Here is an 18087-nt window from a genome sequence, read left to right on the forward strand (position 1 = left end):
AAACACCATTGTAATCAGAATTGGGGAGTAAGATGATAAAATTATTACACTTTTTTTCTTGCATTGTTTCATTTTAATCTTATGCTTCCTCTTCCTAGCTTCGTAAAAAGTTGGCCCAGCTTCGGCGGGAGTATCTCAAGACTGCTCAAAAACTAAAGGTATGTGCAACACCATTGCTCAGTTGTATCTCGATCTTAAAAGTTATATAGCATGCAATTATGCATTTTAAAAAAAGTATTTCCTAAAGTTTTTTTTATTATGTTTTAGACAGTATATTTATTATACCATGTACCAGTATGGTAAAGTTACACACATACTAGAAACAAAACCATTTAACAAAAGAATTAAATAACAATTAATATTTTTAATAGTTTTTAGAAGATACGATACAGTTGAATACCTTTTCCCTGCACAGTACTTGATTAGAAAGGGCAAAGATTTGAGATAAGTGTTTCAAATTATGATCAATCTCACAAAATTAATTAAACATTAGAATTTTCTTGATACATGAGTTTGTCACACAAACCTTTACATGTACACATTGGCAGCGTGCCGAGCAATTGGCGGTCCAGAAACATGTCAAGAACGAAGTCACTCCATATCAGGGTCAGGCAGACCAAGAGGAAATGTCCAAATCTTCATTTGGTGGAGGTATGTGTAGAACAAGACCTGAACATTCTGCTTTTATAAGTTCGTTGAGCAGGAATGAAAAGTTGCATCATCTCTGGTCAGGTCCTGCCGTCTCCAGCTGCAGCGACACGGTCTGGACTCCCCTCCAGTCCACACCCGAACAGGAACATCACGACTCAACTTGCGCTTCCAGAGACAGCCCGGCGCTGCGGCTGCGCTCCCGGCGCAGCCGCATACGCTTGCAGAACCGTGGAGAGGAAGGCGAAAAGTCGCAAGGAGAGGCGACATTTTCGGACAAAAGTCAAAGTTTTGAATCCCCGTCGCCCTCGCTGCTTCTGTCCCACTGGAGCGTTCCGCCAATCAAGGATACGAGCCAAGAGGAGAAAATAGAAGCCGACGTGACAGATAATGGAACGGTAAACAAGAATGGCTCTGGAGAAGTAGACGAAGGACACGTAACGACTGAAGAAAAGAGTTGTGAAAATTTGCAAAATGAGGTACAAGGCCAAAATGACGTCACCAAGATGAAACAAGCCTATTGTTTGTCTTTGCCTATCAATTTACTTCTTTTTAGTCAGGAAAATCTCGGGCTACCCCTGCTTGCCACATTCTGTTGTGTTAACAGTGTTTTAATTGACTAAAAAAATATACTTACCATCTGATTTTTCATTTTTTATTATTTCTTTTAAAGCCCCATTGTTGCAGTGTTGAGGGAGAAGACCACAAGAGCTTGCTAGAAACCTGCACCATGGTGGAAGGACTACCTTTTCCTGCTGAATACTATGTCCGGACCACCAGGCGCATGACTCTCGCGCGGAGTCAGCCGGACCTGCGGGGCGTCATCCACATGCAGCTGTGCCCGGGGCGTCCTCGCCGGAAAAAAGCCAGCCCGCCCAGCTCCGTTGTGCAGTCTGATCCGATATCTGGCAGTGAGACCCTTACAGATTCTGTTTTGAACCAGAGAGTCACTCGTTCGGGAAGGGGTCGGAAAAGTCAAAGGGGTCGACGCAGGGTCAGCCCTCGAGTACAGAGACCTTCAGCATCCCGTGACTTTTCTCCCCTTGAAGTAGATTCTCCAAAATCCTGCCCAACTCCAGGAGAGGTTGATGCACCGCAGCCCACCTCCCCTAGCGTACAGCCGTCACTACAATCAGAACAACAGACAGTACAACAGAAAGTCTTCCCCATCTTTCAGAAGATGGCCAAGCCCACCTTGGTGAATTCAGGTGAGACTCGTTGAGAAAGCCAAATGAATGAAGGGCATGTTCGCGTTTCCAAAAATAAGCATACTATTTAGCCCTTTGAGATCCAAAAACGATGGAGCTTATACTGCAGTTTGAAAAATACTATCTTCAACAAATATGTTTTCCTTACTCCTCCTGGATACAATTTGCTAATTTGTTTCTTTTCAAATGTGACCTTGCAGGTTCTGAGGGCAGGCATTCCTTCCTCTTTCCCTGTCCCTGTCCTCTCCCCATGAAGATAACCCAGTCGGACCTCCATCAAGACTTCTACCTCCCAGATGACCAGTTTGCATCTCTAAAGCTCATCAAACTCCGCCAAGTTACTGCAGAATCAGGGATTGAACCTTTCGTGTCATCGTCCCACAACACGGGTGCCATCCAGCCTCTTACCGGAACTCCTGCGACCGCTCTCAAGGTGCCACTCAGTCTCGCACCCACTCCTGAAAAATCCTCCAACCAATCTAATATACCCCGAAGCACTGACGTGGAACTCCCTGCAACCTCACATTCGGACCATCGTGACAGTTGTCAGAGCCCGGGGGATCAGAAACAGAAGTGTGAAGACCTCCAACAGGAAGCTCTTCCCCTCTGTGATCGGCCCCTCGAGGATGGAATAAATGACAAAAACCTACGGGACGGTTTTCCCAAAGAAATCCTAGATAGGGACAGCGTCAACTCTCAGCTGCCACTGAGCCCCCCAGTGGCCTCTGCCCCTCTGCACCCACCCCCATCTTCTCTTCATTCCAGCCCAGTGCTGCCCAAAGTGGGGCCCACCCCCCACGCCTCGTCACCAATTGCCACCACTGCTGCCTCCCCCTGTCTTAGTCTTCCGCCGCCGCTTAGCCCCTGCAACCAGGCTCTTTCCCCTCCAACCTTGTCCCCCCACACTTCCTCCCCTCAAATTGTGGCTGCCCCGAGAGCGGACCCCCCAATCTTGGTGCCGGTGGACGACCACAGAAGATGTACACTAAAAGTAAAAAAAACTTATTTTGTTTTAAAGTGCGTCCTGGTGGTAATTGTTGGCTGCCATTGATAGCGATAGCATCCAAGCTGTCAACCTGTTTAAATGGATTGGCCAGCCATTAAAGTTATTGGAAGTGAACGAATTAAAAAAATGACACCGGCTATTATCGCAATGATTTGAAATTGATGTGTTCAGGTCCCAGCTGGGGGTTCTCTGGTAGACGCGTGCTGTCTGTTGGACCCAGTTGGCCAATTGTGCATCGCCGCGGCAGGAAGGTGGGCGGTCTGTTTGTGGCATCGGGAGTCGTCATCGTACGCTTGGAGCTTACGACACACGTGGGCCTTCAATAAGGTGAGTGTGTCAGCACTGTATTTTCCAGACAATAAAGCGCACCTTCAATGACGATGAGTCCGATCCTTGGGAAATGACGCCACTTTTGTTGATGTTATTTGTCCACCCAGCCCGTGATCAGCGTTTTTCCCATCCCGGATGCCTCCGGCCTCATGTGTGTGACTCTCGGTCAACTGGAGGTCAAAGAAGTGAGGTAAACAACAACCCAATTGGTCACCTTTTTTTCCCCATTTCTTCCATCTTTGAAACATTTTTTTCCACATCTGCACGTGGTTCAGGGTACTGTCATGCTGCGGTGGTGAACCCACGTTGCTTCTTGATGGTAGCATCCAGTTGGCCGTGGGCGTGGCTAAGTCCAGGGTTGTCACCTCCTCCAACTCCTCACATGGCTGTTCGCTGCAGGTTTTCACGCTCTCAACGGATGGCAGGTATGGCTGAATTTTCAACCTGGTATATTAATACATTTTAATATTATGTGTTTTGAAACAACTCATATTTGTGTGTTGTTTTTTTCCCCTCAGCACATTCTGCTGTCTCTCTCTCTGCTCACCTGGCAGTTGCGTGAAGGCAGTGGCCCCAGTTGACGCACTCCCCGATGCTCTGGTCGGGACCAATGAGAGAGGACAACTCTTTGTCTGGTAGGATGAAGACCTGCCTAGTCATCATCAGTTTGGATTTAAATATGTTCATAATATTTGCGCGTCTGTTTGCTTTCAGGAATTTAAGAAACGGACACTTGCTGCAGAAAATCAATCTTGATGGTTGTTTATCACACTCATCCTGTTTAAGAGGATTCTCCTGCAATGTGAGTTTATATTTAAACACAGCAAGCAAGTAAAGACTCAAGATGTTTGTCTTATTGCCTAACTGCATTTTTCCTGTCTCTTTTTGCCCCCAGGGTGTGTTGTTAGTCCTGCTGCAGCATCTGTCTATAGGCTCCTTCCCAAATGTTGAAAATACCACCAAAGATAAAATGTCATCTGAGCAAGAAAAACAGGAGTCACCGCCTCTCTTTTCCTTGGTTGCGCTGAATCCTCTCAGCGGAAAAAGTGTTCTTGCGGCCCGTTTCCTGCCCCCTGCGTCATGGTCAGGAAGGTGAGCAGTTGTTTCTACTTGCTGCTTTTATTTGGGTGTCAGTTCTGGCTTGGGCTTGAGCAGCTTTTTCTGAACAAACAACTTAAATATTCTGGCAGGTGTTTGCGAACGTCGAATTATAAATTGCGAGAATTTCCGATTAAAGCATTTTCGCTGTCTTCCCTAACTGCAGACTCTCCGAGGCAGGCGCCAGCGACGTGGCGGTCGTAGGCTTGAATCACAACGGTGGCGTGTGCGTGTGGCCGTTGAGGCGCCAGTGCAAAGCCTTCATGGTGACGGAGCTAGCCTCGGACGGGGAGGGATGGCAACTGGCTCATTGGGCAGACGGAGGTGACACGCTGCTGACCGGGCATCACAACGGTGATGTCACCTTGCACTTTGAGCTCAACACATAAGACCCTTTTATGTGATTTTAAGAATACCCAGTTAAAGGGTTTTAAAGCGTCACTCACATTTGCACTCTAATGGCGCTTTAAGTTAACCACTGTACACTTTTATGACTATCCCCTGACTTCAATCCTTATGTTGTTTAAAAAATGTTGTAACTTGAATTAAACTTTTGTGAATTTTATAAACTTTTTGGTCTTCCTCATTTTTATGTTTGATTTCCTTTCACATTATCCCAATTCATTTCAGTGAGACAGGTTCAGCTTGATTTATTTCCTCTGATTTCAAAGGTAAATGAGTAAACGTAAATACAAATGAGTTTTTAAGCTTTTTAATTGTATCGTATTTGCTATGTGTTTATTAGTATACTAATGCGCTCATTGCCACGAATTATGTTTAAAATCGGGTAAACGTCCACGTCCGTGAACTCCGTTTCCCTTGAACGTCCTAAATTCACCCTATCAGATTCCACCATTGTTCTTGCGCGGTCGTCCATTGGCTCAGTTTCGCCAAACTCCCCATGATGCACCACGGAACCGCCTTAAAATTCAAATCAGCCCAGCCAATCACAGCGCGTCTCTGGTCCTCGACAGTTTTTTAAATTGGTTTCAGCCACTGTTGTCACAAGCTCGAGCGACTGCAAATGAACTAGTCGAGCATTTTCCACCCTGAATGTGCCATTTTATCTCTTAATCTTTTACCACTCGTTTTAAATCCGAGTATATTGTGCTGGCTCCAATTTTCGTCCAACCGTGGTGAGTTTTTACGCATATTTCGGCGTGTTTTTTAACCATCCATTCGAACATTTTCCTGATTCGACCTAACTCGAAGCAAGTTCCCGAGACAAAAATGAGTGCGACAACCGCCAAGCCGCAGCAATCGACGGCTAAACACAACCCAGCAGCCGCAGGATCTTCGGGACCCTCGCCGCTAAAGGAGATCCCCGAAGTTCTGGTGGACACGCGGACCAAACGGCGTTACACGCGCGGTCGTTTCCTGGGCAAGGGCGGATTCGCCAAATGCTACGAGATCACGGACATGGAAAGCCAGGAGGTGTTCGCCGGCAAGATCGTGCCCAAGTCGCTCATCATCAAGCCGCACCAGCGCGAGAAAATGACCTCGGAGATCGCCATCCACAAGGCCTTGGACCACATTAACATCGTTGGCTTTCGGGGCTTCTTCGAGGACGACGATTTCGTCTTCGTGGTGCTGGAGCTCTGCAAAAGGAGGGTAAGTATAGTTGTAAACTGACCATGTCCTCTAGTCCTGAGTAAAGTGATGCCTCGATATACGAATGAGCCGACATCAGTGACAGCAATCTTTTTCTACCAATGAATTGGACGCTTATCACTGTCATTGGCAGCCTGAAACATCACAATAGTATAATGCTCAAGTGGTCGTGTAACGTAAACTGTATTGACCCCTTAAAGGCCAAGTGACTTTAAATTTTTTAAAATAACACCCCTAAAGATCTAGCATCCACATTTATGGACATTAATTTTGCAACATGTAGGCCTCCAGTATGACTTGTTGTAAACTTATTTATCATTAAAATATAAATAAAATGTGAATAAAAACAAAATTTAAAACTTAAAAAAAGAAAAGAAATACAATATCTACTTATAGCCTTTAAAGCCCCCCCCCCCCTTTTTTCCTTTGGATTTTTCAAAGTATTCAACTCAATTCCTGCCATTGTCAATGTTGTAAGTTCAGTTAATTTAAACTAGGAGGACTGGCTGTAAATGGTCATCATTTAATGCCATTGACAGCATGCTAACATCAATGGTGTGTGTTACAATTATTATTATTTTTTTCTACCAGTCGCTACTAGAACTACACAAGCGTCGCAAGGCGGTGACAGAGCCCGAGGCACGCTACTACATGATGCAGCTGCTCAAGGGTGTCCAGTACCTGCACAACAACCGCATCATCCACAGAGACCTCAAACTGGGCAACATCTTCCTCAACGACGAAATGGACGTCAAGATTGGTGAGGGTTGCAAAACAGCCAAAAAATTATGGCAATTTTGCATGTGATTGGAGAGATAAAACGAGCAATACCCATCTCTTTAGGCGACTTCGGCCTGGCTACTAAGATCGAGTATGATGGTGAGAGGAAGAAGACTTTGTGCGGGACGCCAAACTACATTGCGCCGGAGGTTCTGTGCAAGAAAGGACACAGCTATGAGGTGGACGTGTGGTCACTCGGATGCATACTGTAAGTGTGTTGCAGCGTAATTTAAGGTACAGGTGTCAAAGTGGCGGCCCGGGGGCCAAATCTGGCCCGCTGCCTCATTTTGTGCGGCCTGAGAAAGTAAATCATGAGTGTCGACTTTCTGTTTTAGGACCAAATTCAAATGATTATAGATGTACATTACATTTCCTGATTTTCCCCTTTTTAAAATCAACCATTGCAATTTTTTATCCATTATTTTCTTTGGTGTTTTTAGCTTAAATATACAAATATTTTCAGTTTTCCACTTTAAAAAAATATTTTGTTTCCATTTGAAATAAAAAACATGATTAAAAGACATTTTCCAATACTAAGAAAAAAAAGCTCAAATAAACATTGCTTTAGTTCTCTAAAAACTGACTATTTAGGGCTTGTTTTGTTCTAGGTACACACTCCTTGTAGGCAAGCCGCCATTCGAGACCACATGCCTTAAAGAGACATACAACCGTATTAAGAAGAACAACTACTCCATCCCTTTGGTAAGGCGCCTCATCACTCTGCTGAATGTGGTCTGATGTTGGCTGGCGACCAGTCCTTACTTGGTCTAAATTTACCATGTCCATGTGTAAAAGTAGAGTCACTTGCGACCAATCCAGAAGGTCAACTCTTCCTCATACTGAGGAAGAGCTTCAAGATGATTATTTTTTAATTTTGGTTTTTAACCTCCACCCCCGCTTTCCTAATTAGCACGTACACCCGGGGGCGACAACCCTCATCAAGCGCATGCTGCACGCCGACCCTGAGAAGCGGCCGACCATTGGCGAGATGTTGACGGACGACTTCTTCACGTCCGGCTACACCCCGGCCCGCCTTCCCACCACCTGCCTCACCGTGCCTCCCCGCTTCTCCATCGCGCCATCCACTTTAGCCGAGATGCGCCGGCCCCTCGCCGCACTAGGCAACAATGGTGTGTGCTCCTTTCTGATGATTTTTATTAAAATGATCGCATCAAGGAGGACTAAGACCATTCTGCCGTATCGCCCTTCCAAAAACCTAGATAGATAGACAGTTGTACCTCTACTTATGAAATTAATGCATTTATACTTTTTGGGGGATTTTGTAACTTGAATATTTTTCGCACCCAAGGCGCTCATTTGCATATAAAATTTCGTAACCTGAAATTTTCGTACCTAGAGGCATTTGTAAGTAGAGGTATGACCACATCCATTTGTGATGTGCCTGCTGTGAATTGAGTTTGCCTCTAGTGGGCGTCCAATCCATTTGAGCAACCCTCTCATTTCAAATAGATTGGATGCTGAGTGCTGTCAATGGCAGCTAATGAGTGAATAGCTGATGCTTCAATATTGAACAAATCCTTTTAAAACTGCTTGAGATATAAGATAATTAGGACTTGATTTTATTGGCAATGCATTGGAACGTCACCCCTGAGGCCATTTTAGTGAAAGTTTACTTTAAAAAAATGTACATGGTATGTTATATTGTACACAAAAAAATTGTATCATAGTCGCTGATCATGTTTTTGTTTTGTTTTAGGAGTGGGGTATGCAGACATCAAGGAAGATCAAATACCAAAGTAAGCTAATTGAATGCAGTCACAATTGTTTCTAAATTGGTGAAAAGCCAAAGCTGTTAGTGTACTGAAGTTAAAAGTGAAAGCAAAGGACTGATGAAGTTGTTGTTTTAGAGAAATGGAACCAGCCGAAAACAATCTGAAAGACTTGCTGCAGCAGCTCAACACCATCATCGCTGCCAAACCTGCGGCGAGAACACTCATCCGCCAAGGTGACACTAGTCTCGGGGTGCTTGCTTCGCCCATTTTCGGGCATCACGGACCCTCATTTTTGCCTTTTTGGCTGCAGAGGAGGCCGAGGACCCCGCCTGCATTCCCATTTTTTGGATCAGCAAATGGGTAGACTACTCAGACAAATATGGATTAGGTAGGAATTGCAAAGACCAGCTTCTATTTTTTTAAAAGTTATTTTAGAATGTTATCCTGTCATTTTATAGAAGAAAAACCCGAAGGAAATGTCCTACTCAACAAATACGTATACTAACTAGGATGCGTTTGCTTTGCAGGGTACCAGCTGTGCGACAACAGCGTAGGCGTTTTGTTCAACGACTATACCCGTCTGATCATGTACGCCGATGGCGACAGCCTGCAATACATCAACAAGAAGGACGAGGAATCCTACATGAGCACCGCCACCTTCCCGCCCGCGCTCAACAAGAAGGTTAGAGAACCTGCCATCATTAATATTCCAATGATTCATACTTTAGATTTTTTTTTTTTGGTCCTGTTCGTTTGCTATTTTCGTTGTTCACCTTCTGGATCTGGCCGCAGATCACCCTTCTTAAATATTTTCGCAACTACATGAGCGAGCACCTGCTGAAGGCCGGCGCCAACATGGCGCGCCGCGAAGGCGACGAGTTGGCGCGGCTGCCCTATCTGTCGCTCTGGTTCCGCACTAAAAGCGCCATTGTGCTGCACTTAAGCAACGGCACCGTGCAGATCAACTTCTTCCAGGTTAGACCGCATTCTTTCGGGTGACGTTAATACAAGCCGCATTCTTATAAAAGACCCTGCAATTTTTTTTTTTCATGGGTGTTTCAGGATCACGTCAAGCTGATCCTGTGCCCCCTGATGTCGGCCGTGACCTACATCGACGAGCGGCGGGAGTTCCGCACGTACAAGCTGTCCTTGCTGGAGGAGTTTGGTTGTTCCTCGGAGCTCTTTAGCCGAATGCGTTATGCCAAACTTATGGTGGAGAGGTTGGTGGACAATAATAAGGGCGTTTTGGCCTAAGCAGACTTTTCCTGCTTCACTTGTAGATTGATAAATCAGTAAATCTTATTAATGGTGTTTTTCTTTGTTTTATACTGTTTAAACGTTCCCCTTAAAGAAATATGTTTTCCTTCTTGTGTTATTGTGAAATAAAGTTTTGTGGAAGTGTTCATGTGTTTCTCAATTTGATGAAACTAAGGTGGGCAATTTTGACTTGCTGACTTTCAGCTTTATCTTCCTTCTGTATCCTTAGTTTCCTTCTATTATTGTATTGCTTCCTTTGTGTCATTTCTCTAAATAACTTCTACTGTTCTTTTCTGCCCATCTACATTGTTCTTTTTCTTGCTTTCTCAAATCCACCCTGGTTTCACTCAAATCCTTTGACCATCCACATTGTAGTGTAAGGTTAGGGAAGGTTAAAACACAATCATTCATTAGCCGTAGATTTATTTATAGGTAAAATCCATGACATGTTTGTGAATAGAGCTCAATGTCAGAGTACAACAATATTTTCCCAAATAGATTCTGAAGTGCATTGTGGAAAACTTCAATTTCTATGTAGTACTATATATATTGAGATTGCTGTCAAAAGCAGAAATAACTCCAAGAGTCAATAATTTAAAACACACCAAAAGCAAAAAACTACAGTGAATCTAAGGAATTTTAATGTTACTATGTCATTGGAATAGTTTTGTTGAAGTTGACTAAATCTGAAAATTCCATGTAGTTCACAGGTTGGGGATTGCTGTGGATATGTTAGGTAGGTAAAAACATTTAAATATCAGCCTACAAAATATTTACCAGTAGGCCCACAAAAATATACAGAACTTTTATATGTTAGGAATGGTAATGTACATTGTACACTACATTTATATTTGCGAAGGGTCTTTGGGGGATTTATACATTGGCAGAGGGAATAATAATGGGGTATGAAGGTTAAAAAAAAATTGAAATGTTACATATGCTATAGTATATATTTATATATGGTTCCTACTTAACGGAAATTCACTTAATACAGGTCTTTATGGAACAGATTAACCGTGTAATTTGAGGGAATACTGTATTCTGCTAATGGTAACAAGAAAATGTACCTGTCTTGATCTGCCTACTAAAGCGAAGTTAAACTTAATGTACGCGTCAGAGCTCATTTGAATCACCTATTTATTCATTCCTTTTCCGTAGCGCTTATCCTCACAAGGTGCACCGTCATAAGTTGCTGAAGATCTCTTGTTTCTTTTGCCAGTCCATAGGGGGCGCTCTCTTTTTGTAGCGTCTACCAAGAACCCTTTGTTTTGCTTCCGCAGCAGTTGGACTCAAACGCAGGCCACTGTCCATGAACGGGTCCAAAACCCTCCTGTCATCTTCATCAGGGACCTTGATAACACACACAGTTTAATGTATATTTATAAAACCTCACCATTCATTTACACAACTGTCGGGGTACAGGATATTGTAATATAAATACCGTATTTTCACGACTATATGGCGAATCTCATTTTAAGCCGTAGTGTCAGTAACAAGTGCTATTTCTGTATTTGACACACACAAAAGACGCATCGCATTTTAAGGCGCACCCACTAGGTGGTGCTGCGCTAAAGGGAATGTCAACAAAACAGTCAGATCGTTCAGCCAAACTTTATTAATAGATTACAAATCAGCTTTCTGACAACTCCATTCACTCCCAACATGAATAAACAAGTTTTTTTTTTTTATTTTCTCCGAGGTTAAAGAATTGGTATTTTCGTGACACGGCAATAGCATAATAACTCATGTTGAACAGGTGGGCATCTCACCAAAGTCATCATTAATTGAGTCAGTGATTTCTGCCTTCCTGAAACCTCGGACCACAGTTGAAACTTCCACTGGGAATGACGACGAACACCGGATTATAAGGCGCCCTGTCTATTTTGGAGAAAATGTAAGACTTAAGTGCGCCTTATAGTCGTGAAAATACGGTACTCATTTTTGCATTTAAAATGAATAAGAACAATTTAAAATGTTTTTCCATTGTGATATGCTATTTCTAGGTGTTTTTTTTCCACTGTATTTCTATTACCTGGAAACTCATATCAGAGCTACTGAGTTCTGATTGAGTGGTTGAGCCGGTTGAGGACTGCGATGCACAGCTACCATTGGCCCTCGGTTTGGGGGACATGCTGGTGATCGCGGCGTCCGACAGCGTGACATGGACGATAGGCGCGTCAGTGGACGTGGGAGATGGCGTGGACGAGGCAACTTCCACAGCTGATTCATCCACGTAGACCTGTGAAAATGAATGAAGACATGAGGCTGTCAAATTGCTGAATCAAGATTTGTCCGCTCTGGTAAGCTGAAAATTAAATCCGTCCACACCTTGTTGTTTTGGAAAAGCCTATTTTTAAGGTTTTAGCGTATGGCCTATACAACATATAACCATTTTTTTAGGAATATTTCTTTGTTGAATTAAATAGGTTACTCGTTTTGCCATTGTGCTGTAAAAATGTTGGGAATACAGATGTTTATCAATCTTTTTAACATAATGTCCTCTTTATGATCAGCAAAAAGAAAATTTGGAGCATGTACGTGGCGTGCTGTGGGCGTGATCCCCAATCTGGTGAAAAGCTCATCTGTCTTCTGGTCGACGACGAGCAGGTGAACTTCTCGCTCTTCTGCTTTAATGAGCGCCACCACCTCAAAGTGTCTCAGGTGGGCAATATTCACTCCGTTAACCTGAGATACAGAAGACACGCACATTTGAGAAGTAGGACGGAATGATGCTAATGAGAAATAGCAGAGATTAGAAAGAAGTAGACGTTATGCAACATGGCCTGCGGGAGAAATGTCTCACCTCTCAGGGGAGGGAAAAAAAACACATTTAAACTTGTAATTTGAGTAAGAGGAAGTCTGATTTTCCTTTATCCCCTAACACCATATGATATTTCGTGACTTGTGACAAACAATTAAGTTGTTCTCTATTTCAACTTCAACTTCAATTTTGACCTTTTAACCCTGTTAACTTCCTCTCACTTCCAGTCCAAACAGTTTAAATCCAGCTAATCTTCTTTAATCCGTTTACCCTGAAAACTAGTACACAGACTTGATTAATCGGAGAGTCTGATCTTGCCACGAGTCCTACTTCGACATTTTATGGGAATGCGGGTCACACCCGTGAGCACACGTACCTCCACCAGCCGGTCTCCTGGACGGATGTCGGCTCTCTCCGCGGGTGAATGCGGGTCTACCGAGCGGACAAACTGCCCACACTTTGCTTTGTTGCCGTGCAGGTTGAAGCCGTAGCCATTTTCCCCCTTCACTAGATGACAGAGGCGGGGAAGATGCTCATTTGACGATTCTGGAGAGGCTTCCATCTGTAGCTGTTTAAAAAAAAATCACAAAAACATCAACCCAGGTTCGGATCTTCCTCTTTGCATGTTGTTGCCGCACTGGTGTGGGTTTTCATTGGGTGCTCTGGTTTCCCCTCACACATCCCAATAACTGTTTTTTTTTCGCCCAGAAATAGCATTTTCGAGTCTTTATTATTATTACCATAAATACAGCCCTTTACTTAGAGAGTGACTGTACTGCTTATTTTATTAGCTGCCCTGAGTTGACTCAAAAAGTAGTTTACGGGTAAACAGGTGAGTAGCACGGACATGTGTTGATTAGAAAATACAAAATGTACAGGAGTATTTGCTTAACTGAAATTAATGGGTGTTAGTTTATGGTAAATATGTGACACTGTATTGTTGTATATTCTATAATAGGTGTAAAATACTGGCATATTAAAGTCACCGTTTTCAGATAAATTAGTAACTTGGCAAAATTGAGTAATTTAAACAGAAAACAGTTTTGTATGAATAGCTGCACAAGACTGGGGTAGAACAAATTATATATATTATTAAAAATAGTCATTCCTTATAATTAAATGTCATAATAAAAACCAATCAGACACTCATTCACTGGCATAAAATTACATTTTGTAATGAATTAAATGACAAGTGGAGTGTAAGCTTTAAGTTGTGACAATGTAATTGTATTATTATAAAGCTCTAGTTTACATCTTTATTTGAACTCTGCAGGCTCGTCAAGTTCATCCACATGCACAGTAAATCTTTCATCCATGTCTTTTCAAACTTTGATTTAGTTTTGTAGGAAATGAAGACACCATTCGCAATAATATTTATCACAAACACAGCCAGAAGAATTAACATTAAACCCAAGGGATTAAAAAGGATGCCACTAAACGCACAGGAACGTCCACAGGTTATGTCACAACTGTCACTCAAGTAGGAAATATCAACATATAGGCACCAACACATTCACTTATGTAACGATTAATGGTCCTTGCATAACCCGAAGGACGTCAATGGCGGCGTCGGTGGTTTATCTCTATCGTTATCCATACATGATGTTCTTGGAAGGGGGTGGATGGAATATTGTCGAAATAGATTGCTAGTATAGTCTTTAAATTGGTGTCAAATGATTCATACAAAAAGGTTTTCATTAAGATGGAGTTGTGGGAGATGAAATATGTGCACGTCATGTCTATGTGTGACCTATCCAGCATAGCTGTGATGACAAGGACCTTTATTTGGGTGTCTGCTCACCTCACGCAACAATGAAACCATGAAATCTTGTCTGCGTTTGCATGATTGAGAAATGTTACCTACGACACCATCAAAAAGAAAAGTTGTAAGCAAGGCTGAAAAAGCTAAAAAGCATAAATTTATATTGTCAAAGGAGGATGTTGCCATTTTTATTAAATGAGTGTGAAATGCTAAAATAGCCCAGAGATTACCAGACCTGTAAAAATAGAATGTATTTCTTCATTTCTACACATGCTATGCATGTAAATGTATAACAATATCGAATTGGGATTTATCTCATAGTTGATGCAATTTGCATTGCGTTTATACTTGATTAATTCCAAGCAAGAATGTGAAAGCAAAGCGTATCCACCATTTAAATGCTGCCACTATTTACCCTGACTTCTGCTAAACACAAGTCAGTTTGATTTGAGCCAAGGTTCTGACAATTGAGCTCCCCTTTGTTTGAAGCCCAAACACAGACTTTTGACAAAATGTCCCTAAGTCGGCTAAATTCAAGACGTCACTCAATCTGCGTATGCCAGCTAATGGAAACTTTCCACTCTGTGTCAAGTCTGATAATTTCCACTCTATTCATAATCATTCAACTTGGCTTTCTTATTTCTACACACTAAATCAGGGGTAGACAAGAAGATCCCAAATTTTAAATCAGCATAAAAAGATCCAATTTGCCAAAGTATTTTTTTTAATATAATTTATTTTTTGTTTTCAAACTGCCCTGATGACTTTGAGTGTTTTTTAAGAGAAAAAATGAGACCATGAGCCACAGTATATACAAAATATGAATATATAATAATAATCATAATAGTAATAATAATAGTAATAATAATAGTAATAATAATAGTAATAATAATAGTAATAATAATAGTAATAATAATAGTAATAATAATAGTAATAATAATAATAATAATAAATAACAAAGAGCCGTATATTATTTTGGTCGAGAGTCGCATGTGGCTCGAGAGCCACTAACTGAAACGGTGCATAAATGGTGTAACTTCACACCACTTTAAACTCTGATTACAATCATAAAAAATAGGTAATAGCTAAATGAGATAGACGCACCAACTTTTTGTGGCATAGAAAATATACGGGTAAATTTGAAACAGCTGTTTTACCGTACAAACAATGCAAGACTAAAATGACCACACCTCGGAGAACACTGCCTTGTAAACAAATATAACACTGACTCAACAGCTTTCGAGGGCCACCGTGTAACATAGGCGAGCAGAAAAGTTGCATTGTGTGACGGAGAATATGAGAACATGTTTTCCCTGTCCTCTCAAGTGTTTGCTCTTTACTATTGATGGTCACCATCACCTTAAGACCTTTCCACAAACCCGCCAGACACTCCGCCATTGCTTTTGGAATAAATCCAGACGCTACATCAGCCAATTGCTCAAATCCAGATTAATGCTCGTCAGACGTCAGGTTCAAGGGTGTGTAATCAAGGAAAGACGGCTCCTAATATCGGTTGAGAAACCAAGTGCCTAACCAACTCAAATCGTACTACATCTTTAATCTAAAATTTAAAGTTATTTTTGTAAATTGAATCGCAGAAAAAAATTGGGTAAATTCTCCCTTTTTGTGCCCCATGCTTGCAAATAATTGCATTTTACTTATATATAGGATCTATTTCCTTCTTTTGCACAATCTTCTGATGTTTTGGACAACATTTCCCATCCAAATATACAAATATTAGCTTTCTGAGATAATTTATATAATTTTTATAACTTTTTTCTTGAAAAACAAAAACATTTTGGCGCTTAAAAACCGAAAAAGTCCTTTAACCCCCACTCGTCTTTTGTTAACATTTGAAGAGCTATTTCTTCAAGATATTGATAAAAAGCACTCTTTTATCTACATAAAATGTTTTGGTATCCATTGCATTTTTCCTATCTGCTTTAATTTTTGCAAAAATGTGCTTTAGGCAGTCAAATTCTTAACATAGTCCGAGTGCAGTCATTTTAAGGTAAATGTATTTTATGACTCCTACTTTTGAGTATACGTAAATTCCCAGTGCGCAATTGGTGCACCCCTAAATTAATTACGGTATCCCTCTTTTCTGTATGGAATCGCTTTTTTTTTTTTAGGGTCAAATGCTTTTACTGGTCACATCAGATGATGTCATACTTCAGTCGTGTCGTTGAGAGTAGCCAAAAGATGCTTACCTCTACTTCTGTCACGATACTTGACGTCATCGACGGCCTCTTTACTTTGTCTCGTGGATTGAAAAGCGAGTTTGTAGAAAGAAGCGTGGAGTCGTGTTTCCAGGACTTGGGTGAAATTCCCCTGTGTAAAGGGGAAGTTGATGGCGTGGCCATCGGCGAGGGTCGTGGGGAGAGGGTCCCCATCTCGATGGCTAGATCTTCAGTACAAGCCAGACCGCAGCTGCGGAGGTAGTCTTCCGTGTTGCGGTCCACTACCAGAAGTCTGGTGCGGTGGGGTACTTCTCGGATCCGCTCCACCACCTGCGCAGGGTAGATATCAGTCTATATTAAGGCCAAAAAGGATTTATAGTGGCATTTTATTGATGAAGTTGCGAAAGGATTTTCTGGTTGTTTGGATCCTTGGCAAATTAAATAGATTTGATAGTTTTTGGGCTGTGACACATATTTGAATGAAAATGTTTTTATGACCAAGGTGAAATTCATTAACTTTTGTTGTCAGATATGGTGCATTTTTCAGGCATAATATGAGGATTGGACTTTAATTTGATATGATTTAGAACTAATGCAATTGTGATTCGTTTTATGACGATTTCCGGATCTTGGTTGATGGTTGTGAATGCTTTGGGGGGAAATTAACAGTGTTTAGTTATGATAGGTCTGTCGTCAATCTTGCCCTACCACACATAAACTGCAGAATAATCATAAAAAAAGCAAAGAAAACAACTCGATATCTATTGAAGAAAATAGATCACATTCATTCACGATGAAAAGAATTTCATCCCCTAAAATACCACACTAATGCAATGAATATTCATTTTAAATCAATGCATGACAATTTCTAGATCTTGGCTGTGATTGATTGATTTAATTGATGGTTGTGGTTGGGAAGAAATAAAATTTGATAAACCTCTACACAAAAACAGCAGCTAAAATCCCTACAATCAAGCACGGTTAATAATTCCATATTTCTCTTCTGAGGTTTCAATCATATCCATGCATTGCATATTCTGCACAGCCAACTGTTCTTTAAATAACACACTTTCAACATGACACCTTCACATGAGATACCCTCTCCTCTTCCTCCTCCTCAGGCTAAGCAAAAGTAGTCCAACAGGTAGATTTATTGTTTGTACCTCACCCCAAATATGGCCAAGTCCACTTACAAGTTAAAAAAAACAACAAAAAAGCAACTCACCTGGTGATGACTATCATCCTCCACATTCTCCCCGTTCACCTCCACCACTCGATCCCCGGGTCTGAGCCCGGCCATGTCGGCCGATGATCCGGGTTCCACTTTCCGTATGAACTGCCCACCTTTACTTTTCTCACCGTGCAAGTGGAAACCATAACCATGCTCAGTTTTGACCAGGTAGCACACCCTGGGTCTCAGATTGGACTCCATTCCCCCCCTCCCAAAAAAATCCACAAGTTCAGGACAATAAACAAGTGAGCGAGTGTCACGGATCTCTTTGCCCAAAACGAGTGACAGGCTCCCGTCCCATCGCGCAGGTCCAATCCGGGTAGCAAAGCGGCAAATGGGGTCGAAAATCGGGGACGGGGAAGTACACTTGGTCCATGGGAGGGTATTATCAGAGATCAGAGATTACAGAGCTGCGTCTCGCTGGTAATTCTTAATTGTTCGTGTCACAGGGGCGTTCTTTCCTGTCTGAAGCTCACAGAAGG

At 42.1% G+C, this 18087-nt stretch overlaps 3 protein-coding genes across 3 annotated transcripts in view; 2 read left to right on the forward strand and 1 right to left on the reverse strand.

Moving 5' to 3' along the window:
- palb2 (partner and localizer of BRCA2) overlaps positions 1 to 4859 on the forward strand; it is a 5467-nt gene extending 608 nt beyond the window's left edge. The window contains exons 3-14 of the mRNA XM_077606315.1: positions 99 to 158; positions 549 to 651; positions 733 to 1127; positions 1322 to 1856; positions 2057 to 2847; positions 3034 to 3189; positions 3300 to 3382; positions 3468 to 3617; positions 3711 to 3827; positions 3907 to 3994; positions 4088 to 4284; positions 4457 to 4859. Of these exons, the coding sequence (XP_077462441.1) occupies positions 99 to 158; positions 549 to 651; positions 733 to 1127; positions 1322 to 1856; positions 2057 to 2847; positions 3034 to 3189; positions 3300 to 3382; positions 3468 to 3617; positions 3711 to 3827; positions 3907 to 3994; positions 4088 to 4284; positions 4457 to 4679 (2898 nt within the window). The 3' untranslated portion in view covers positions 4680 to 4859. The remainder of the gene's footprint in view (positions 1 to 98; positions 159 to 548; positions 652 to 732; positions 1128 to 1321; positions 1857 to 2056; positions 2848 to 3033; positions 3190 to 3299; positions 3383 to 3467; positions 3618 to 3710; positions 3828 to 3906; positions 3995 to 4087; positions 4285 to 4456) is intronic.
- A 373-nt stretch (positions 4860 to 5232) lies between these two features.
- On the forward strand, positions 5233 to 9817 carry plk1 (polo-like kinase 1 (Drosophila)). Its single transcript, XM_077606273.1, is given in 10 exon segments — positions 5233 to 5901; positions 6493 to 6661; positions 6745 to 6889; positions 7290 to 7383; positions 7592 to 7815; positions 8499 to 8647; positions 8725 to 8802; positions 8942 to 9096; positions 9207 to 9389; positions 9477 to 9817. Coding segments are annotated over 10 exon segments (1770 nt in total). The 5' UTR covers positions 5233 to 5520; the 3' UTR covers positions 9669 to 9817.
- A 603-nt stretch (positions 9818 to 10420) lies between these two features.
- Positions 10421 to 18080, reverse strand: nherf2 (NHERF family PDZ scaffold protein 2). Its single transcript, XM_077605259.1, has 6 exons — positions 17600 to 18080; positions 16405 to 16704; positions 12809 to 13000; positions 12210 to 12356; positions 11704 to 11910; positions 10421 to 11021 (listed from the first exon to the last, which is right to left on the reverse strand). Exons 1-6 carry the CDS (start codon positions 17804 to 17806, stop codon positions 10854 to 10856), a joined length of 1221 nt encoding a protein of 406 aa, XP_077461385.1. The 5' UTR covers positions 17807 to 18080; the 3' UTR covers positions 10421 to 10853.
- Positions 18081 to 18087: the final 7 nt, after the last annotated feature.

This window comes from Stigmatopora argus, chromosome 7 (assembly GCF_051989625.1).
Source record: "Stigmatopora argus isolate UIUO_Sarg chromosome 7, RoL_Sarg_1.0, whole genome shotgun sequence".
Classification (NCBI taxonomy): Eukaryota; Metazoa; Chordata; class Actinopteri; order Syngnathiformes; family Syngnathidae; genus Stigmatopora; species Stigmatopora argus.

What these genes read in the sequence shown, in the direction of transcription:
- nherf2 (XM_077605259.1), bottom strand. Translation starts at nt 17,806, where the DNA reads ATGGAGTCCAATCTGAGACCCAGGGTGTGCTACCTGGTCAAAACTGAG. An exon ending in AGGATGATAGTCATCACCAG is followed by an intron (nt 16,705 to 17,599) that starts GTGAGTTGCTTT and finishes TACCCTGCGCAG; the next exon opens with GTGGTGGAGCGGATCCGAGA. An exon ending in CAGGAGACCGGCTGGTGGAG is followed by an intron (nt 12,357 to 12,808) that starts GTACGTGTGCTC and finishes TCTGTATCTCAG; the next exon opens with GTTAACGGAGTGAATATTGC.